Genomic DNA, 21,601 nt, shown 5'->3' on the forward strand with positions numbered 1-21,601 from the left:
ACGGTTTGAACCACTGACGAATCCACAGGCAGCGGCGCCAAAACGGTCTTCAGAGGAGAAAATGGGCAAAGATTATTACAAAATTTTGGGAATTGCGAAAGGGGCATCGGACGACGATATCAAAAAGGCGTACAGAAAACAGGCTCTGAAATGGCATCCTGACAAAAACAAGGCGGCCAGTGCGGAGGAGAAATTCAAGGAGGTCGCGGAGGCTTATGAAGTTCTTAGTGATCCAAAGAAACGAGAAATATATGACCAATATGGTGAAGAAGGTGGGGTTCTCTTTTTGTATTCTCCGTATCTAGTAACACTGAAAAGGAATGCATCTTAAATACTTAATCCGTTTACCCTTAAATATGTCGGATCACAAAATATAACAAATGATGTGATGAATAGCTCGGTACATCTACATAGTTTGCCATACGTAGAGTCATGGTTTTTGGAAATTGGAAACATAGCAACGTAATCTCCTTATATATCTGATTCGAGCATGATTTTATGGCATTTGACTGTCTGGATTGGGTGGTCAACGTTACCACGTGCATTATATAAATGTATGTTTTGACTTCTATGATCTATAATTTGTGTGTTTATTTACTGGGGTACTGGGGGCTGCAGAGGGTTGCATACAGTAATTCAAGCCTTTAACGCCAGGAGACCTGTGGCCTAAATCTAAAACGTCTCTCTCTCTCTCTCTCTCTCTCTCTCTCTCTCTCTCTCTCTCTCTCTCTCTCTCTCAAATCTGTTTATCATTAGGGCTTAAAGGAGGTGGAGGATCGTCAGATGGGCCAGGAGGCAACTTCACCTATACCTTCCATGGAGATCCTCATGCGACGTTTGCCACATTTTTCGGGGGCGCCAATCCTTTCGAGATATTTTTCGGCAGAAAAGTCAATGGACGAGAGGACGATGACATGGAGGTGGACGGAAGTGACCCCTTCGGTCCTTTTACGAGTTTTAACATCAATGGATTTCCACGCGAAAGGCACATTGGTCAGGGTGGCCCGCCGCGCAGAAAACAAGACCCCGCGATCCACCACGAGCTCCGGGTGTCTTTGGAGGAGGTCTTTCATGGGTGCACCAAGCGCATGAAGATCTCACGGAAGCGCTTGAATCCGGACGGTCGGACCCTGAGAACCGAGGACAAAATCCTCACTATTGAGATAAAGCGTGGCTGGAAAGAGGGAACTAAAATCACGTTCCCACGCGAAGGTGACGAAACGCCCACCACGATTCCCGCTGATATTGTGTTTGTCATCAAGGACAAACCTCACGCCCACTTCAGACGAGAGGGCTCTGATATCGTGTACCCGGTTCGGGTCACTTTGCGCCAGGTGAGAGACACTTACATGAGTGTTCATACGTATTTTCATATCTTTTATCCCATTCCCATTCAGATCAATCCACCTATCTATCTATCTATCTATCTATCTATCTATCTATCTATCTATGCTATCTATCTATCTATCTATCTATCTATCTATCTGTCTGTCTGTCTGTCTGGGTCCATCCATCCATCCATCAATCTATCTATCTATCTATCTATCTATCTATCTATCTATCTATCTATCTATCTATCTATCTGTCTGTCTGTCACTCTTTTCTATCTATCTATCTATCTATCTATCTATCTATCTATCTATCTATCTATCTATCTGTCTGTCTGTCTGTCTGTCTGGGTCCATCCATCCATCCATCATCCATCTATCTATCTATCTATCTATCTATCTATCTATCTATCTATCTATCTATCTATCTGTCTGTCTGTCTGTCACTCTTTTCTATCTATCTATCTATCTATCTATCTATCTGTCTGTCTGTCTGTCTGTCTGTCTGGGTCCATCCATCCATCTATCTATCTATCTATCTATCTATCTATCTATCTATCTATCTATCTATCTGTCTGTCTGTCTGTCTGTCTGGGTCCATCCATCCATCCATCCATCTGTCTATCCATCCATCTGTCCATCCATCCATCCATCCATCCATCCATCCATCATCCATCTATCTATCTATCTATCTATCTATCTATCTATCTATCTATCTATATATCTATCTGTCCGTCCGTCCGTCTGTCTGTCAGTCTGGGTCCATCCATCCATCCATCCATCCATCCATCTGTCTATCCATCATCCGTCCATCCATCCATCCATCCATCCATCCATCCATCTATCTATCTATCTATCTATCTATCTATCTATCTATCTATCCATCCATCCATCCATCCATCCATCCATCCATCCATCCATCCATCTATCTATCTATCTATCTATCTATCTATCTATCTATCTATCTATCTATCTATCTATCTATCTATCTATCTATCTATCTGTCTGTCTGTCTGTCTGTCTGGGTCCATCCATCCATCCATCCATCTGTCTATCCATCCATCCGTCCATCTATCCATCCATCCATCCATCTATCTATCTATCTATCTATCTATCTATCTATCTATCCATCCATCCATCCATCCATCCATCCATCCATCCATCCATCTATCTATCTATCCATCCATCCATTATGAAGATCTATCTATCTATCTATCCATCCATCCATCCATCCATCCATCCATTATGAAGATCTATCTATCTATCTATCTATCTATCTATCTATCTATCTATCTATCTATCTATCTGTGCCCATCTATCCATCCAATATGAAGATCTATCTGTCTGTCTGTCCTACCGTCCGTCTGTCTCTGTCTGCCTGTCTGTCTATTTCCATCCATCCATCCATCCAGTATGAAGATCTGTCTGTGTCCATCCATCCATCATGATCTATCTGTTTGTCTGTCTGTCTCCATCCATCCATCCAATATTTAAATCTATCTGTCTGTCTAATTATCTGTCTAATCTAAATATAAAAAGAGGACAACTCTGTGCAGGTTTATTTAATGCACTGCTTTGTAAATATCCCATAGATTTTTTTTTTTATTCTTTGACTGAGATCTTATGTAATACGCAGTTTGGACAGGATAGAACATGAGCAGGATCAGCTGTTGTGAGATGCCAGAAAAGGAGTTCGCCCACTTAAATGGTTACAGGGCCATCAAGATGTACTTATATGGCAGAATTGTTGATAGTCTTCTGTCTGTAAATCCCACTACATGAAGTCTACTGATCAAGCTACTAAAAAGTGTTTGTTAAGCTTATCTAGGTAAAATTGTGAAGATTTTGAAAAAGATGTTTGTGACAGAATGAGTCAGATGTTTTGCCGACAGGATTGGCAGTATAATGAACTGAAATGACAGAACAGGTTTGCCCTGGTTAATGTGAAAGTTTCATTCTGTCACATATTGTAAATAAATGTCTTTTGCAATTTTCATCTCCCTGTCCTGACGCTTGCCATTTAACATGATTAATACATGTATAATAACTTGAAACATTGAAGTATGGTATCAACTGAAAAGCAGCTCCCATTAAATTACTGTAAATGTTAAATTTACATTATTAATACGCCAGTTCTTTTTGCTTTCTTTGTCTATTTTATGACTTTTTTGTTGTTTATTATCGTGCAGTAACACTGACAGAGTGATTGATGTATATTGTCTCGAAACAGAGTCCCTCCTCTTGAAATCCGAACACAAGTGGTCACAGGAGATGCATTTAAGCGACCAGATGTAAACAGTGATGTGTCTTGCCTGACCACATTTGATCACATCACTTGAGACGCATCATAATATCAAGTGTAAACAGGGTCTAAGCCTCAAAGAGCAGATCAGATCAGGTCTTAGAGAGCCTGACTGAGACATCAACAAGCATACATAAAATGTCTAATGATCTATGATGTTTGGCAATATAATGTTCAAGTTGGAAGGTTAGACAGTTATTATATTAGTTTGTGTATCCATTATCTATTAGTCTAAAACTTATAGCACATTATTACCAGAAATACTGGCTTAATCTGAGTTTTTGAGTGGTTTACATTTGTGAATATGTCTTATCTGATGAACAACTGTTTGTTTTATATTTTCTTTATCATAGTCATTGTGTGGCTGCTCTGTCACCGTGTCGACAATAGATGGTAAAACGTGCAATATGAAGATAACTGATGTCATCAAACCCGGCATGAGGAAGATAATTGCTGGACAAGGACTGCCATTCCCAAAGAACCCAGAACAAAGAGGGGACCTTATTGTGGAGTTTGATGTGAACTTTCCTGACAGTCTGCCATCCAATGCCAAGGACGTCCTGAAACGGCACTTACCAACCTCATAAATTGAGGTTGGACAGACTCTATATGACTCTAGAGGAACAATATAGTCCCCTGTTTAGGTGGACTATGGTGACATATCAATTTTGAAAATGTGCAATTTCTATTTTTTATCTGATTGTTTATTCTGTATACAGTGTCTAGATACATACAGTATATGTCTAATACATATTCGTATGCTAGATTAATTACATTGCATGCCTGTGTACAGTGACAGTGCAAGCTTAAAGTGCCATGTATGTGTCTGAAAATATATTTTCGGCTTTTTTCCCCCTTTCATTTCACTTGTGCAGTATGAACAAGAAACACTCAATTGTACTTTATGAAACTTTATACATTATCAGTATTATGCAGAGTAAATTATAAATATTTATTTGTTTGCCTTTTTCATGTAGACTAAGTTGCTTAGTACTGTTACATATCCTGTACTGTTACTCGTTTTAAGGAACATGATGACTTGCTAAGTGCAATGAAGAACTATGGTTAAAGGACAATGGAAACCTGCCTTTATTCATGGTACTAAACTTTTAGCTAGACTCAGATGCCATTTTCAGGTCTGATATGTCAGATCCAAGTGCGAGCTATTGTTTTGTTCACATGTGTAGCTGTTTTTGACATACCAAAAAATTACACTGAAGTGGTTACTTGTGCTCTGGACTCACAATACCACATTTATTAATGGAAAAATTATGGAAAGTTGCAGTCTTTGCATAATTATAATTATTTTACCTTATATTTGAAGTCTTTTGGCTATTTTTTTCTAACATTGTTTTGTGTTTCTGGATAAAATCAGTATGATACAATGAAAATAAAATCGGACGAGGTGCACAATCTTCGACTAACTCAAGATTTAATACGAGATTCTTTGAAATATCCGTCAGAGGACGCCAAATGTTCAATTGCATATAAAGGTGCAATAAGGTCCGATAAGGGTAATCAAAACTCGGCACTAGTCATTATATTACAACGAATGGCAACTGTGAATTTTGACCTGAAATTAGTTCTTGTAAAAATAGAGATACAATATTTAAATCTTCAAACAATTATGAGCCATAGGCCAAAGCACTTATTATATCATTGCTACACTCAAAATATAACTGGAAGATTGATTTATTAATTCAATTTCATAACAAATGTTTGTCAAATAAAAAAATAAGTTTTATTCATTTAATTTTGTTAAACATTACACAATTCAGTTTGATGGAATTTAAAAAAAAAAAAAAAAAAAAAAAGATAATGAAATGGGTAAATCTTAAAATTAAAAAAGTGAAAGGCATAGAGAAGTCAAAAATAGTGTTGAAACAAGTCCTAACTGATCTTACTCTTTATTATGTGAGGACAACTGATTACCTGTGGTTTCTGTGATGCCCCCTCCGGCTGTGAGTGAAACACACAGAAGTGAACACGCCCATAACTGTTATGCAATCTATTCGATTTAGTAGGAAAACTGATTTTCAGCAGTAGCCTATGAATGGTCTAACAACATAATCTAATCCGAATAAACTATATTTTTTCAAAGGCGCATGTTTAACGGCATTCAGCTTTTGAGTTTAAAAAAGAATGAATGGACACCTGAGCCAGGTAAATGAGTTTCTGGATGACGTCACCGCGCTCAATAGCGACTCCTTCCCAGAAGCGCGCGTGCGTTCGCCAATAGAGTTGCCCATTGTTTGCACTGCTAGAGAGAGTTTACAGTAGATCGGCATCGTGTATTTCCAAACTACCTGTTGACAACCAACGTTTCCGCTCTCTAGGTCGCTTTCGAAGAGAGGGAACGAGCGCACCGAACTAAAAGAAGTTGATTTTCTTCTTCAAATGCTAAAGCTGTTCAATCCCTCCACGGATTAACAGGAGGAGCAAGCATGCCTTTGGGACTTAGGAAAAAGAAAAACAAGTCGAGGGAAAGCTCGAACTTAGTGGAAAACGAGGAGGTCAGCGGACATGTAGGTGGAGGGGTCGGGAAGTCCGCCGTGAACGGTGCCGGTCTCCCAGCTCCACCTGCCAACCTGCGACCGAAACTGGTGTTCCACACGCAGCTCGCCCACGGGAGCCCCACGGGCAGGATCGAGGGCTTCTCGAACGTCAAAGAGCTGTACAACAAGATAGCAGAAGCGTTTAACTTAAGTGCGGATGAGGTAAATCTGAACTGTTCATTTGATTTTACAACATCTCGATGAATAAATCATGTGCGTCAATACGCAGGCAGGCAGTGAGTCAGAAAAAATAGGCTACTCAAACGAAGTTGCAAATAAAAAGCGTTGTCGTTATATACTGCGCTCAGTGTTTGCATAAGGTGCGCCTGTCACGGTACTAGGAGCTGACATGAAATGCCCTTAAATTATTAGGGGCTTTGGGCATTAGTTTACTTTTTTTAAACATTGTTTATCAGTCAGAAATTAGCTCTGGTATAGCCTACTGGTTGTAGAGACACCTGATTTATTTCAAAGTATTGCCCTAACTGAAGATGTGAAATGTAGTGTCACATGTCACATATAGTTTGGTAGATCTGTTACAGTAGATAATGCACATGATGAATACTGAAGGTGAAATGCTTCGTTTCCGTACTATACATTTGTGTAACCAGAGATTCAATATTGTGGGCAGCAAAAAAAAGTGAGAATCAGTCATTAAAAAAATCCATATTGATTTGATAAATAATCTCAGTATTGCTGGGATGTGCTCAAATCGATGTTTTCGGTGGTTACTTTCAAAAAATATTGTAGCCTGTTTTTAGGATTTACGCATTTCAGCATAACATTGCATTGTGTAATGTTGAACAAAATGAAATCAATAAAGCTAAAATATTTGGGATTAAAAAAATATATTGTGTTAAAGATTACTCAATTTAATTTGATGTCATTTTGTTATAAAATGAAAATGCGTTAATCTTTTTTTCTTTTTTTTTTTTTTTTCTTGTTTAATATTCAGTGAAACAGAATGGGACATCCCGTTTAATTTTTTTTTTTGATGGGAGCTCCAGGACACTCACATCCAACCCCCAACCCCCTCACTTAATTTGACTGAATAAATGAAATTCAGAAATACAGTGCTTTGGAAAAGTATTTGCCCCTTCCTGATTTCTTCTGTTTTGGTGAATTTTTCATACTAAATTGCTTTAGATGTTCAAATGAGATATAACATAAAACAAAGGCAACCTGAGTAAACACAAACATATATATTTTCAAACATATATATATATATATATATATATATATATATATATATATATATATATATTATAGTTATTGAAGCAAAAAATTTATCCAACACCTATATCACCCATATGAAAAACTAACTTCCCTCTTAAACTCAGCTGGTTGTGCCACCTTAAGCAGCAACAACTGCAATCAAATGCTTCCGATAACTGGAGATCAGTCTTTCACAACACTGTGGTGGAATTTTGGCCCACTCTTCTTTGCAGAACTGCTTTAGTTCAGCCACATTGGAGGTATGATGTTCTTTTTGTGGAATTCTGTGTTTGATTTACTTCAGATGTAACAGGACCCCTGTCTTCCAAACAGTTCCACTTTCGACTCATCAGTCCACAGAACATTCTCTCAAAATGTTTGAGGATCATCAAGGTGTGTTTTGGCAAAATTCAGACGAGCCTTAATGTTCTTCTGGGTTAGCAGTGGTTTTCACCTCGCCACACTTCCATGGTTGGCATTTTTGGCCAGTGTCTTTCTGATAGTGGAGTCATGAACAGTGACCTTTATTGATGTGAGAGAGGCCTACAGTTCCTTGGATGTTGTCCTTGGCTTTTTTGTGACTTCCTGGATGAGTCATCGCTATGCTCTTGGTGGCATTTTGGAAGGTGGGACACTTCTGGGAAGGTTCACTACTGTGCCAAATTTTCTCCATTTGGAGATTATGGCTCTCACTGTGGTTCTTCGGAGTCCCAGAGCCTTTGAAATACCTTTGTAACCCTTCCCAGACTGATGTATTTCAATCACCCTTTTCCTCATCATTTCTGGAATTTCTTCCGACCTTGGTATAGTGTGCTACTGGATGAGACCTTTTTGCCAACTTCATGCTATTGAAAAAGTTCTGTTTAGGTATTGATTTGATTGAATAGGGCTTGCAGTAATCAGGCTTGGGTGTGTCTAGTCCAGCTGAATCTCATTATGAATGCAGTTTCATAGATTTGAGGATTTAATAAATACGGGGGCAAATACTTTTTCCACACACATGGTATTGGATAACTTTTTGGCTTCAATGACATTATCATTTAAAAACTGGATTTTGTGTTTACTCAGATTGCCTTTGTTTTATGTTAGAACAATTTAGTATGAGATATACACAAAAACAAAAGAAGTCAGGATGGGGCAAATACTTTTCCACAGCACTGTAGCTACTGTGGTAGTAAATATTTTCCTTATGAATCCACCGATAATTATTTGTTCATGTTCAAATGTGGTTCAGGCCCCAGGAAAGATGGTGGGATGGTATAGGAACAGTGTAGGTCCTCAGAGGAAGTCCCTCACATCCTGTACTGTGGGCACAGCCCTAACACATGATAATAAACCTCTTCGGCCTCCACAGGGATGGAGGGTACACAGATGAGTGCATGCTATGCAGCATTTCATTACACTTGCATATATTGTACAGTGATTCTTAGATGGGTTTATTATTACCATGATACTTGGATTCTTTTCAGCAGTGTTGGAAATGTAATCGTCTTGTAGATATTTGCAGTAATTTGTCTGCTGTTGTAGGTTATGTATTGTTAAGTATACTCAAATGACTGCGTACTGTATGTACTCGGTGCATTCACAACACACAATGTTTTGGCTGCATTCAAACCTTCAACCATCATCATGTTGACTTTAGTCAAATTAAATAGGCCCTGGCCTGTTGAAAAGGCAGTGTTGATCTGGTTAGAGTGCCCACTGTTAATGTGTTAACGTGCGCTTGTGCCATCCTATGCAAAATTAATGTGACAAAGAGACTTCACCAGTCAAGTGTCTGGCAGGCTGAAGTTTTCTCAGCCATCGTAGTAAGCCAGTTAAGGTGGTTGAACACATGCAAAAAAGACATTAAGACTTCATCTGTAATTTTTACGGGACTTCACTGGTTAAAGTCTGCTTATTACTAGGACACTTGAACTCAGTTGCACACGTTCGACTGCATGACATCTATAGTTTCCTTCCATGAAGCCAACAAGTCATTTGTTTAGTATTTGCATACAGGCTTTACAGTCAATTTTGCTTTCTATGTTTTGTGGGTGTGGTAGTCTGTACTTTAGGAGCATAGTATGTTCCAGGCTAGTAGTCTTTGAATTATTAGGCCTAAATAGACTAGACTGAAAGTTTGCCCCAGGACCTTCAAACTGCTGTCTGTTATGACTGGTTAATTCTACTTTTATTTGCTCTCTATTAGAGAACTATTTCCATCATGAGTTTTTGATACAACACCTTGCCAGATGACCTTGGTATCCAGGCATTTTACTGGAAGATCTAAAAAACATAAACTGACTGATAATCTGGAAAGAATAGTTGTTTTAAACCATTCAGGGCTTTGTAAAAAAAAAAAAAAAAAAAAAAAAAAAAATTGTCTGGCCTGTTCTAATTACAGAGAGCCATGTAGTGTGACCACAACTGACATCCTCTTTGTAGTCCTTTTTATTATAGCATGACATATTATAATGCTATCTTCTTAGGGTTTTTGAATACCAACTGTATTAAAATGCAGGGCCGTATGAACATTTGCAAAAGTGTGGGAAGAGCAACGATGCAATGGGTGTTAATTATCAATCAAAAGGGGGGGCATAGACATTACTAAATGTAGTTAAAGTGAGTTCTACAGCCCATGCATTTAGCAATAAAGGGACAGTTCAGTCAAATATGAAAATTCTGTCATCATTTACTTACCCTCATGTTGTTTCAAATCTGCATGACTCTCATTCTTTAATGTTATATTTAATCACCATTCACTTTCATTGCGTCTTTTTTTCCATACAATGCAAGTGAATGGTGACTCAGGTTAACATTATGTCTAACGTATCCTTTGGTGTTCCATGGAAGAAAGAAGGACAGACATAATGACATACAGCACGAGGGTGAATAAATTATTTTCAATTTTGGGTGAATAATTTTTTAAAGAAGCAGTTTGGCATGGAAATGTTGTTATTTGTGTAATTTTAAAAGTCAAATCAGTGGTCATTGGTTAGGTAAGGTATACACATCCTGTCATGGGTGTGATAGAATGATAAGAATTAGTGATAAGAATATTTTCTGTTTTAAAATTCTGGATAGACAGGGATGAATAGTAGTCTATCAGCATCATCTAATGTGACTGACATATACAGCGTGTCAGCCAGTTTGTACCATCAGTTTAGCACTTGTTGACAACAAAATTTACAGGTAAGACTATGTACAACCTAGATTCCTGTAATGCTTCATAGACATCATCACCAATTGAAGAGACATGGTGTCATGTGTAACCAACAACAATAACTAAACACTAAATTCCAGTCAGGTAAGCATTTACCAGGAATTTACCATGAATCTTGTGCTGATGAGAAATTTAATTCCATACTGTTTAGTCTAATAGGGTGAATATCATAGTAAAAATATGTCCGGACCATTAATCAATTTTTCATTGCAATCTTATTTTTATAACAATCAAGCACCGCCCTCCCATTCAAAACCATAATGCTTCCTCATTTAAATTGTAAAGAATTTATATGTTATATTAGTATTTACTGTACTTCCTTGAATTTATGATTTTAATTAAAACAGTTGTGTCTGGACAGGATGGATAAAAAAAATTATCTGGATGCATTATATATACTGTTGTGTATTTTAGTGACATTCCAACCCGATCTCATGAACATTCGTACATATTTTACAAGTTGGCAATTTTGTATGATTTCGTATGACTTTGTTCCTATAAATTTGTACGATTTCATCACGTGCAAATGCCCAGATGTCTAATGTGGAAGTAAGCGCGCGTTTCGCATATGAGGCGTTAAGAACATACTAATATTATGCCCTTACCCAAACCCCTTATCTAAACTTAACCAATCAGTAGAATATGTAAACATGATAGGAAGCTGTTGTGTGTGACAGAAGCAAGTAATTGTTGCATATTAGATGGAAAAGTTGTCCAACGACGTCATTGGCTGTAGTAAAAGTCATAGGAATTCAAACGAGTGCAGTTGCACAATATCATACGAATTAGCCAAATTTAGAAAAGTCGTATGAATCCTGACGATTTCACCGGGAGAGTGTGTTGGACATTCTGGGACACTGTCATAGCCAGGCAGCCCCGCCCAAAAGGGGGGAGGGTGGGGGGGAGCCCAAGAGAGATAGATCAACACCTCTGATAGTGCTATGATGTCCGAAGATCGCCCACCGGAGATATCATTTTAGATATCGTTTTTCAGGGGCCCAGTCGGGAGTTTGGGCGGGCCTGTAGCCAGGTAAACTCTTTGGGTTTGTATTGACTATTACTTTCAAAGTACTGCATGCAAAGGCTTCATTCATAAACCATTCTTGTCGTATTTACCACTCGCAAGGTATTTCATTGGCCATTCTCACCTTAGACTTGCACCATTCATCTAATTTAGAAGCATAATTTTGTCATTTATCTGCTTGTCATGTTATGTTCTAATACTTGTCACCCACACTGAGAACAGGGTCATTATGGGAATATAATTTATCAATCTTGAAACATGTCATTCAAGTATGTATTTGCTTTTGTCAGCTTAGTGGAATGTGTTACAACACGACACAACAGTTTTCATGGTCATTCACCTTTATTTTGTATTGTACATGTCATTATAGGACTTTAAAGGTGCACTCATTAATTATTTTATTTTGAATGATAGTTGATCGAAGTAGTTTTCAGTTACGGATGCCATTGAAGAAATTCGCTATTCACAGTCAGCCATAATTTTTTTGGATAAAATATTCCAACAGACTATTTTTAAAAAATTTCAATAGCTTTGAAGAACAAGGCATGTATGTTACTACTCTTCATTCTCAGGGTAAACAGAGTTTAACTTTGAAAGTAGGTAAATCCTTCCCTTACCTCCACAGCATTAATGGTTACCTCTGAAAAAATGTTGATGAGCCTTATTTTGCTGTTGTGAATGGATTTACACAGTAATATTTAAGCCAGTCAGTTAGTCAGTTGTTATAATGAATTATTTGATTATTCCCTTTACTTCATCCTTTCCATCAACAAATGCATTCATGTGGTGTTGAACCTGACTGCTTCAGCATTTTGACCTGTTTAACTATGTTAATCTTTCAAAGCCCCAACTTGCCATACTCACCAGCTTTGTTTTATTTTTTCTGATATTAATGCCTGCCCAGTCTTTAGTTACCTAATCTTAGGCTCTGTGCTCATACAGTCGTTGTACTCCTAGCAGATTGCCCTGCCAAGGCCCCAAAATAGCACCCCGTTACCAAAGAAACGGGCCCTCTACAGAAACACTCCTCTCCTGCTGAAAAGACCAGAATAAAGTGTTTTGGATGCTGGTCATCAGCATTGGATTGAAGGGGGCGCCACTGTTCCCACGGTCATGAAAAAATAAAGTTGTGTTTTCCAGGCCTGGAAAAGTCATTTAAATGTCTATTTTGAAGATACTAAGGATTAATTATATATACTGTTTATATACTGTGTGTGTGTGTGTAATATATATATTTTCCTACCAATGGAGCAATCTAAGTTTGAAGTGCCACCTTCCTCCATGTGTCTCAATCAGCAGGGGGCAGTAAGTGTAGCTCTAGTTGTACAGGCAATGTGCAGCTGTACAGACAGCAAACTGACAGCTGGTCGTAGCAGACTGCATGGGCCTCAAGAAGCATTTAAGTTTCAAACTGACACAGCATACAAAAAACAATATGATTACACAGGAAGTCGGCATGTTGTTTCAGGGAGTTCCAGTACCCTAGCATTGGACACATTATGCCGTAAGCGCATTTCGTCAGTAGTGTAGGAGACACAGGTTCTGATTCCGCTTTGAAACCAGGAAGTAATTGCAATTGCATAATCAGTGAAGAGCACGATTCGGGGGTTGCATTTTTCCCTCTCACATTAAATTTTTACTCCATTGATGGTTAGGTTTGGGGTTCAGTTTATAAAATATGCATTCTTCTTTACTGTATAGTGGCTTTGGCCACTAGGGGCAGTGTTTTGCATTTCGGTAAGCACAGACCGATTATAGCTAAAAAAAAAAAAAAAAAAAAAAAAAAGTCAACCTACTGTTTCCGATTTCACTGTGAGATCAGTGTGCAAAAATTGCAACATTTGTGGCTAGAGCCTCTAATAAACCAGTGAAACGCAATGCAACCTAATTGAAACGCTATGAAAACATCCATATGATGCATGATTACAGATGGAACGCAAGAACGCGTCCTGTAAAAACATCTCAAAAGTGTACCTCGGACAGATTGATGAAATAAATTGTAAAATGGATTGCTGTGGACTGTAGGCCAGTGATAGCCATATGTTATGATATGAAAAAACGTAACAATATATTGACTTTTAAAGCCACTTTTTGTATTGTCTAATCAATGCTTTACTCATCTGCCACAATAATGTAATGCCTTTGAATTATTGAATATTCTATTCATAATTATTTTTATTATTATATATTAAATTATATTTATTTGGGGGGTGTTTTTAACAAATATTGATATGTGATATACTGTGATTAATTCAATTAATTAACTGGCAAATCATCCAATTATCTTGATTAAATCTTTTAATCGATTAACAGCCCTTCAATATACTGTACACTTTTCCAGTTATGCTCTGGTCTAAAATACTTAATCGGCTAAATATAAGAATAAAACTTGCATGCCCATGCTTCCTGTTTTGGGACTGAATCATTCTTTTGAGAATTTATTTTCAATTAATTGGTCGATTCAATTCACAGATTGGTCTGAATGATTCTCTTGAGAATCTGTCTGAATTTGAATGATTTTTAAAAATCTAGTAAGGTCATGGAAATTTAGTTGTGGGAACTCTGACTTTATTCTACATACAACATTATTGGCTTCCTGGAATTTCTGATGAAAATTGTTTGTAGCCAAGTTGATAGTTCTCAGGAAATAACTCACCCAAAATTTAAATTCTGTCATTATTTACTCTTTGTACCCTCATGTCGAAAAACACATGACCTTCTTTCTTCTATGGAACACAAAGTGAATTTTTAAAAAGTCTTCACTGGGTTTATTTGCCATATAACACAAGTGAATAGTCTGTCAAACTCAAAAGACAGAAGGGCTTACATCTACTTTTGTGTTCCACAAAAGAAAAAACATTAGGTTTAGTAAACAGTGAAAGAATTTTCAGTTTTGCATGAACTATCCCTTTAAGTCTTTTATCAGCTCACTTAATTTCCTGCTTTTCTCAGGAATGTAATTCTGAAAGGCCGGACTGTTGCAGTCCTTGCCTCATTCTGTGGGTGTGCCCTGTAATGAAGGTGAGACATTCGCCAGATCCAGAAGGTTTTACAGTGTGGGCGGGCACGTCAGCAGAACAGAGCGTATAGCTGCCGAGGACTTCCTGTGTCTATACAAACGTGCAGAGTGTAAGAGGAAGCATGATGTCAGCTGCAACCTTGGTAACGCAGAGTAGGTGTCTGTGAATCTGCCCACAAGCCCACAGATAAGGCAAAAATCTGCCCCTCTATTGGCCAGGGCAAAGCAAAGCAGGCCATCCAGTAGGCAACAGCACTCTCCTCCCCCTCCCATCTCTGCGAAAGCTCCCCCTTAATCCCGGGTCTTTTGATATGCTCTGGTAACCAGGGCAACAGTCTTGTATGCATGTCAGCTGATGTGTGTCCAAAGTGCCTGCAGTGCACAAAAGGAGGGGAAAACAAGTGTTCTTTGTAGTTATAAAAAGCTGATATGGGCCCATCGTTTCTTTCTTCTGAATATCTCGCCAAATTGTGTCCAAAGGTTGTCTAGATCTGGAAAACGTGTTGTAATAATCTGTCTCAACAGAAGGTTGGTTAAGCACATGATTGTCTGTTTAAAATTAACCTAATTTTGATGGGAAAAGCTAAATGCTGTTTTTTTCTAACGTGTTTCATTTTAATACTACTTTGTGGCTAGTATAAGTTTAGAAGAGGTATTTGCATTTATGCATTTGGCACACACTTTTATTCAAAGCATTTTCAGTTGTATACAGTACTTGTTCCCTGGGAATCGAACCTATCACCTTTTTGTATTGTTAGTGCTGTGCTCTACCAGTTGAGCTACTGAAACATAGCTACTAGAACATTCTGCGGCAAGCTTTTATTGTATCAGACCATCCATGTGAACCTTAAATCTGGTGTCTCGGTTTGCCAGGTGTCATGTTCCCTGTTGCTGCTGGGAAGTCACACTGAAAAACATGATGCCAGATTTCTAGATGATTTACACCATGGCTACCCTGTCTGTCTGTCTGTGTGGTCATTTGATATGGGGCCATGAACATCCAGCCATCTGCAGTTGGAAGTCAACCAAACAAATTACTCTGACCACTGTTATTAGATGGACAGTGTCATAGGATTGTCTGTGCATGTACACTCACTAAGCACTTCATTAAGAACACCTCTACACCTACTTATTCATGCAATTATCTAATCAGCCAATCGTGTGCCAGCAGTGCAGTGCATAAAATCATGCAGATACGGGTCAGAAGCTTCAGTTAATGTTCACATCAACCATCAGAATGGGGAAAAAAGTGTGATCTCAGTGATTTCGACCGTGGCATGATTGATGGTGCCAGACGGGCTGGTTTGAGTAGTCTCTAGAATTTCCTCAGAACAGTGCCAAAAACACTACAACCACTCTGTACAATTGTAGTGAGCAGAATAGCAGAAGTATAGGTCTCTGCGGAACAATAATTGGCGTTTCTCGATCTGGGGGCTTTATCAAAAGCGGGATGGGCATTTCTGAACTATCCAATGAAAGTAGGGAATCAATGTAATAGTCAAATCATGTAAACCGGTTGAAAAATGCCCATCCCAGTTTGAAAACACCCACTGATTGGAAAAGGCTCATTTTCTGCAGACATACAAGTCTCGAATAGCGTCTCAGAATGCACAACACATAGAACCTTGAGGCGGATGGGCTACAACAGCAGAAGACCATGTCAGGCACTTTATTAGGACCATAGTGTTCCTAATAATGTTCTAATGAAGTGTATATAACGCAGTGTAAATCACATAGGGAGCAATAGAAGTTTTAATGCACAGACAATTTTCTTTAAATTCCTTTCCTTTTTTGCATCAATCCTCAATGGAACCTTCCTCCATTACTTCAACATTTGCCATGTCACTGTAGCTGAATCTCCCTTCTCAATGTTGTACTATAACAGATCATGTTTTGCACACTCAACACCCACAAAATTGATATGGAGAAGCTGCTGGGAGGACAGATAGGACTGGAGGACTTCATCTTCGCTCACATTAAAGGGATCAAAAAGGAGGTGGAGGTGTACAAGGCAGAGGAGGCACTTGGGCTCACCATCACAGACAATGGAGCTGGATACGCCTTCATAAAGGTATCCTCACAATGATCCATTCTTTCAAGAGCAGGGTGTTATTAAAGGATGCAGGCCCTTTAGCAGTGTAGTGAACAAAGCTTGTACCTGCACTGCCCATATACAATATGATTTGCATGTTTTTGAAAGTAAACAAAACTAGTGCTTGAAAAGGGGTTTGTAACCTTGCACAAAGTATGTTTCCTGTGTTTAAAAAACACTATTTACCATTTTGTGTTTTGAAAAAGTAGCAAAATTAATGTGCTTTCAATTGAAAGTGTATTAGTGTGGATGTGGTATAAGTTTGAAACACTTTTCATTTTCTTAATGTCTTTGTTTTCCAAAGAATTTGGTTATGGAGAGCGTTTTTGAAAGTCTCCGTTTTCGGTGGATGAGAGGCGTAAACATAGCAAAATCAATGCGTTTTTGTTTGACACCATTTTCAATTTCCTAACCTTATGTTGTCATTTTCCAAAATGTGTGGTTATGGAAAGAGTTTATAAAATGAGGAAGACTGTTCTAATGTGGAGAAGAATGTATTTTTTTGTGTGTGTGTGGTTTTTTTTTCTCACCCTTTCTCCTCAATTTGGAATGCCGAATTCCTAATGTGCTTTAAGTCCTCGTGGTGGCATAGTGACTCGCCTCAATCCGGGTGGCGGTGGACAAATCTCAGTTGCCTCTGCGTCTGAGACCGTCAATCCGCACATTTTATCACGTGGCTTGTTGAGCGTGTTACCGTGGAGACATAGCACGTGTGGAGGCTTCACGCTATTCTCCGCGGCATCCACGCACAACTCACTACGCACCCCACCGAGAGTGAGAACCACATTATAGGGACCACGAGGAGGTTACCCCATGTGACTCTACCCTCCCTAGCAACCGGGCCAATTTGGTTGCTTAGGAGACCTGGCTGGAGTCACTCAGCATGCCATGGATTGGAACTCGTGACTCCAGGGGTGGTAGTCAGCGTCTTTACTCGCTGAGCTACCCAGGCCCCCAATGAATGTGTTTTTAAAAGAAAACAGATTAGTGTAGACATGGCCTAAGTTTAAAACCTCTGTTTTCAGTTTCCTAATGTAATTGTTTTCCAAAGTGTTGTTATGGAGAGCTTTTTCGAAAGTCTCCCATTTTGGTGGATGAGAGGTGTAAACGTAGCGATTATCAAGATTTTAGTTTTAAACTGAAAACACCATTTTCAGTTGCCACACATCATCGTTTTCCAAAGTATGTGGTAATAGTGAGCATTTTGAAAAGTTACATTTTCGGTGGAGGAAAACAGTGTTCTATTGTGACTAAGAGGCGTAAACGTAGCAAAATTTATGCATTTTAAAAATAAATCGGATTAGTGTGGATTACAGTTCACACGTCATCTGTTATACACTTAGCTGTATGACCAGCCTCTTTCTGTTTTTTTGTTTGTTTGTTTTTTGGCTGGCAGAGGATCAAAGAGGGCAGTGTGGTGGATGGGATTAAGGTGATCTGTGTAGGAGATCATATCGAGTGCATCAGCGGAAAGAACATTGTGGGAATGCGGCACTTTGAGGTCGCGCGAACGCTGAAGGAGCTGCCAAAAGACCAGTCCTTCACCCTCAAACTGGTGGAGCCCATGAAAGCCTTCGGTTTGTCTTATTCATGCTTTTTGAACCATTATTTCTGTCAGGATCTTCTCATTCTTGAACAATGTATGTGACAGTTGTTACACAGGTAGTTACGATTTCATGTCAAGCATGTACAAAATATCAAAGCCTTGACTACTGAAATTGCATTCTGTGATTTTATATACAGTTGATATACTGCCCCTAAACGTATTTGGACCCTTAATCCCAAAGTATACTTAGGTAAGATGCGAACGATAGGTGTCTGCGTACGGGATGCGTGATGTAAATTTTAATCAGCGGAGTGCTCGTGCAATGAAAGTGATTTTTCTAACCGCAAATACTCTGAATGTGCAGTATGCGCATGCAGCAGGAATTATTTGCACTAATTATTAGTTAGTCCACAAGGCCACGAAGAAGCGCTAGAAGATGTAATCAATGCTAAACATCAGGAGACGAAGGTGAAAACAACAACAGTGGATGTGCACGTCAAGAACACGCATGTGAGGGGGTCAGGAGGTACCTGCATTTTTACAACCCGAGTCTGAAGGAAAATAAATACATCTTTATTGGTCTAAACTCCTGAAGAGAATTAGTGTGTATGTGCGAACATTCAAATGAAATACATTTTGAATGTTTCAACTGTACTGCTAAGTATCAATACCAAAGTATACTTTGGGCTTAGTCACATTTAAAATGTTGAATTTCATTGCTTTATATAACAAACTATCAAACCAAGTGACTTCACGCAAGCAAATCATGCTAGTCCTTTTCTCTGAACTAGTCTTCACATTTCTGAGACATTTTTTTGCAATTACTTTTAACCATCTGGTGTAAAGGTGATTTTTAGTTGATGTATGAAATCAGTCGCTCTCAAGTTCAAACGAGTATGCTATCAGACTAACCACAGGTGCAGTTCATCACATTTACTATGGACATGTTCCACTAACATTTGAAAACTTCTTGAATTTTCCATTTTCATAATTTTATTTTATTTTTTATGTTTTGCGTTAAGTGTGATTTTGGTATCTTTCTTTCAAATAAATGGCACTTGATATTTTGCTAATGCAAAGATACATATTTTTAAGTGTGATGTAGCATTCAAATACGTCTTGGAGCCACTGTATACACAACTTTACCTCAGAATATATTGTGCGACCTATTAAATGTTATTTTGTAGATTTAATGTACTTTTGTTTGAAGAAAATTCTTATTTCACTTGACAGAGATGCTTGAACCAAGATCAAGGGGAGGTGGAGCCAAAGCATCAGGAGAGAACAAAGTTTGCACAGGCAGAGAAACCCTTCGATTGCGCTCCAAGGGTCCTGCAACAGTCGAGGAGATGGTAATAGTATTAGAACCAGGATAACTGATACTCAAATAGTATTAGTTTTAACATTCACTTAGAGTTGATAGTGTATCTAACACCTTTTTATAACTCCACACAGCCCACAGAGTTTGAAGAGAAGGCTGTGAAGAAAGTGGATGACCTTCTGGAAAGTTACATGGGCATTCGAGACACTGAATTAGGTGAGACGTCACTTCAGTAGTGCGCATCACATCATGAAAGCTAGATCTTTTTTTCTACATGCATTAGCTGTTACTGCTAGCTTGTATCAGGTTCAGCAGTATTTTACTTCTCATTTCTGCATAGCGGCAACAATGGTGGAGGTGGGCAGAGACAAGCAGAACCCTGATGAGTTTGCCACGGCCCTGGACAAGGCTCTTGGTGACTTTGCCTTCCCTGATGAGTTTGTGTTTGATGTCTGGGGAGCCATTGGTGACGCCAAAGAGGGACGGTTTTAAAACACCAGTACACATACATGCCCATCCCACCACATATGGCATATAAAAAAAAAAAAGAGATGGTGATCCTGTTTATTGTCATGCAGTTTATAGCGGGTGTACTGAACATTTGAATTTATACAGTATGTGATTTACAAAAATGTTTTTACAGATAAATAATAATAATAATAATAAAAATAAGACCACTGTATTTTTCTTTACATACATTTTCCAACCTGAAATTTTCAGAATACCGTGGGTAGCATTTATTAGTGGAGCTGGGAGTATATCATATTTAACAGCCAAGGGAAAGCGTGATATTTCAGACACTTTTTTTGAATATAGAGAATTTTGTATAGAATTATTGATCTACATTATCTTTTTTAGATAGATAAATATATATATATTTAGACCTTTTAATTTATTTGTTTAATAAAGTGGTCAGACTTTTGACCGTCGATGACTTTCAATAGCTGATTATCATTGTGTTGGATGCTCTGTTAGGTAGTCATCATATTTTAAAGTCAATTAGAGTTTGGAATATACAAACAGAATAAAACAAAAACATCGTTTTAAGTGATCATTTAACCTTAAAATAGTGCCAACCAGACCAATTAATTTCAGAATACAAATGAATTGATATCACATTGTTATGTTATGAGTTTATTGTACAATACAATCCATAAGGGATCACTTTTTATGATAGTTTTTTGTGCCTTCACTGTTGCATTATCAATTTAATTTTGTATGAACAATTTGTGCTCAAGTTATTTTTTTCTTTGCCTGTTTTTCACATCAAATGTGAAAAAAAGATGCACTAAATTACTTTGTGAACCTGATAATTCACTGTGACAAAATAAACTGTTACCCTTCCAGTCCTGTATTACTGTATTTATTATTAGTAGTAATTAAGGCATCATCATTTTCATTGCTATTTATAATTCAAGCCACAACAGTTATGCTGAACACCTCATTGCTCTTGTACAGGGCATGACACGGCTATAAACTAACCACCGTTAAAAGCAAATAAGAGCGTAGTTTTCCTTTATATAGTTTATGGAGTGGAACAAGGTCAGGGATGAAAACGGCTGGGATTATATATGGATAATGACTTCCTCCTTCTGTACCTCAAATCATTTATGTATTTTGGTTAAGTAGCTCTGTCAGCCATTTCAGCTTGTACTGTGAAAGTATAAGTGTGGCAAATGTTCGAATAGTTCCATTTCACTTTGATTAGTTAAATATTAATGTGACCTGGAGCAGGGCATGGGACATCATTTTTATGGGTGGGCCCCTTCCTCCGCTGGGCTCAATGAGTAGGCTGTAAAACCATTATTATTTGAATTTGCTGTTTAACCCAAAACAGTTATTTACTTTCTCGTTTGTCACTACAGGGTCCCCACAACCTCTGATCAATTGATTTCCATGACTTTTGCCATTATTTGTTTTATTACAGGCTATTTTTTTAGCAATTTAGATTGTCCCTGTAAAAAGCAGTTTCTAGCAATAAAATATTTTATTGC

At 38.2% G+C, this 21,601-nt stretch overlaps 2 protein-coding genes across 2 annotated transcripts in view; both read left to right on the forward strand.

The window, feature by feature from the left end:
* The window catches only part of dnajb4 (DnaJ heat shock protein family (Hsp40) member B4), a 5,204-nt gene extending 161 nt beyond the window's left edge, over nt 1-5,043 (forward strand). Inside the window, exons 1-3 of the mRNA XM_051696883.1 lie at nt 1-272; nt 757-1,334; nt 3,984-5,043. The exon at nt 1-272 is cut by the window's left edge and continues 161 nt beyond it. Coding sequence (XP_051552843.1) covers nt 62-272; nt 757-1,334; nt 3,984-4,217 — 1,023 coding nt within the window. The 5' untranslated portion in view covers nt 1-61 and the 3' untranslated portion in view covers nt 4,218-5,043. The remainder of the gene's footprint in view (nt 273-756; nt 1,335-3,983) is intronic.
* A 650-nt stretch (nt 5,044-5,693) lies between these two features.
* LOC127440345 (PDZ domain-containing protein GIPC1-like) lies at nt 5,694-20,953 on the forward strand. The gene is made up of 6 exons (XM_051696884.1): nt 5,694-6,347; nt 16,534-16,719; nt 18,137-18,317; nt 19,520-19,638; nt 19,742-19,823; nt 19,948-20,953. Exons 1-6 carry the CDS (start codon nt 6,075-6,077, stop codon nt 20,097-20,099), a joined length of 993 nt encoding a protein of 330 aa, XP_051552844.1. The 5' UTR covers nt 5,694-6,074; the 3' UTR covers nt 20,100-20,953.
* Nucleotides 20,954-21,601: the final 648 nt, after the last annotated feature.

This window comes from Myxocyprinus asiaticus, chromosome 5 (assembly GCF_019703515.2).
Source record: "Myxocyprinus asiaticus isolate MX2 ecotype Aquarium Trade chromosome 5, UBuf_Myxa_2, whole genome shotgun sequence".
NCBI lineage: Eukaryota > Metazoa > Chordata > Actinopteri > Cypriniformes > Catostomidae > Myxocyprinus > Myxocyprinus asiaticus.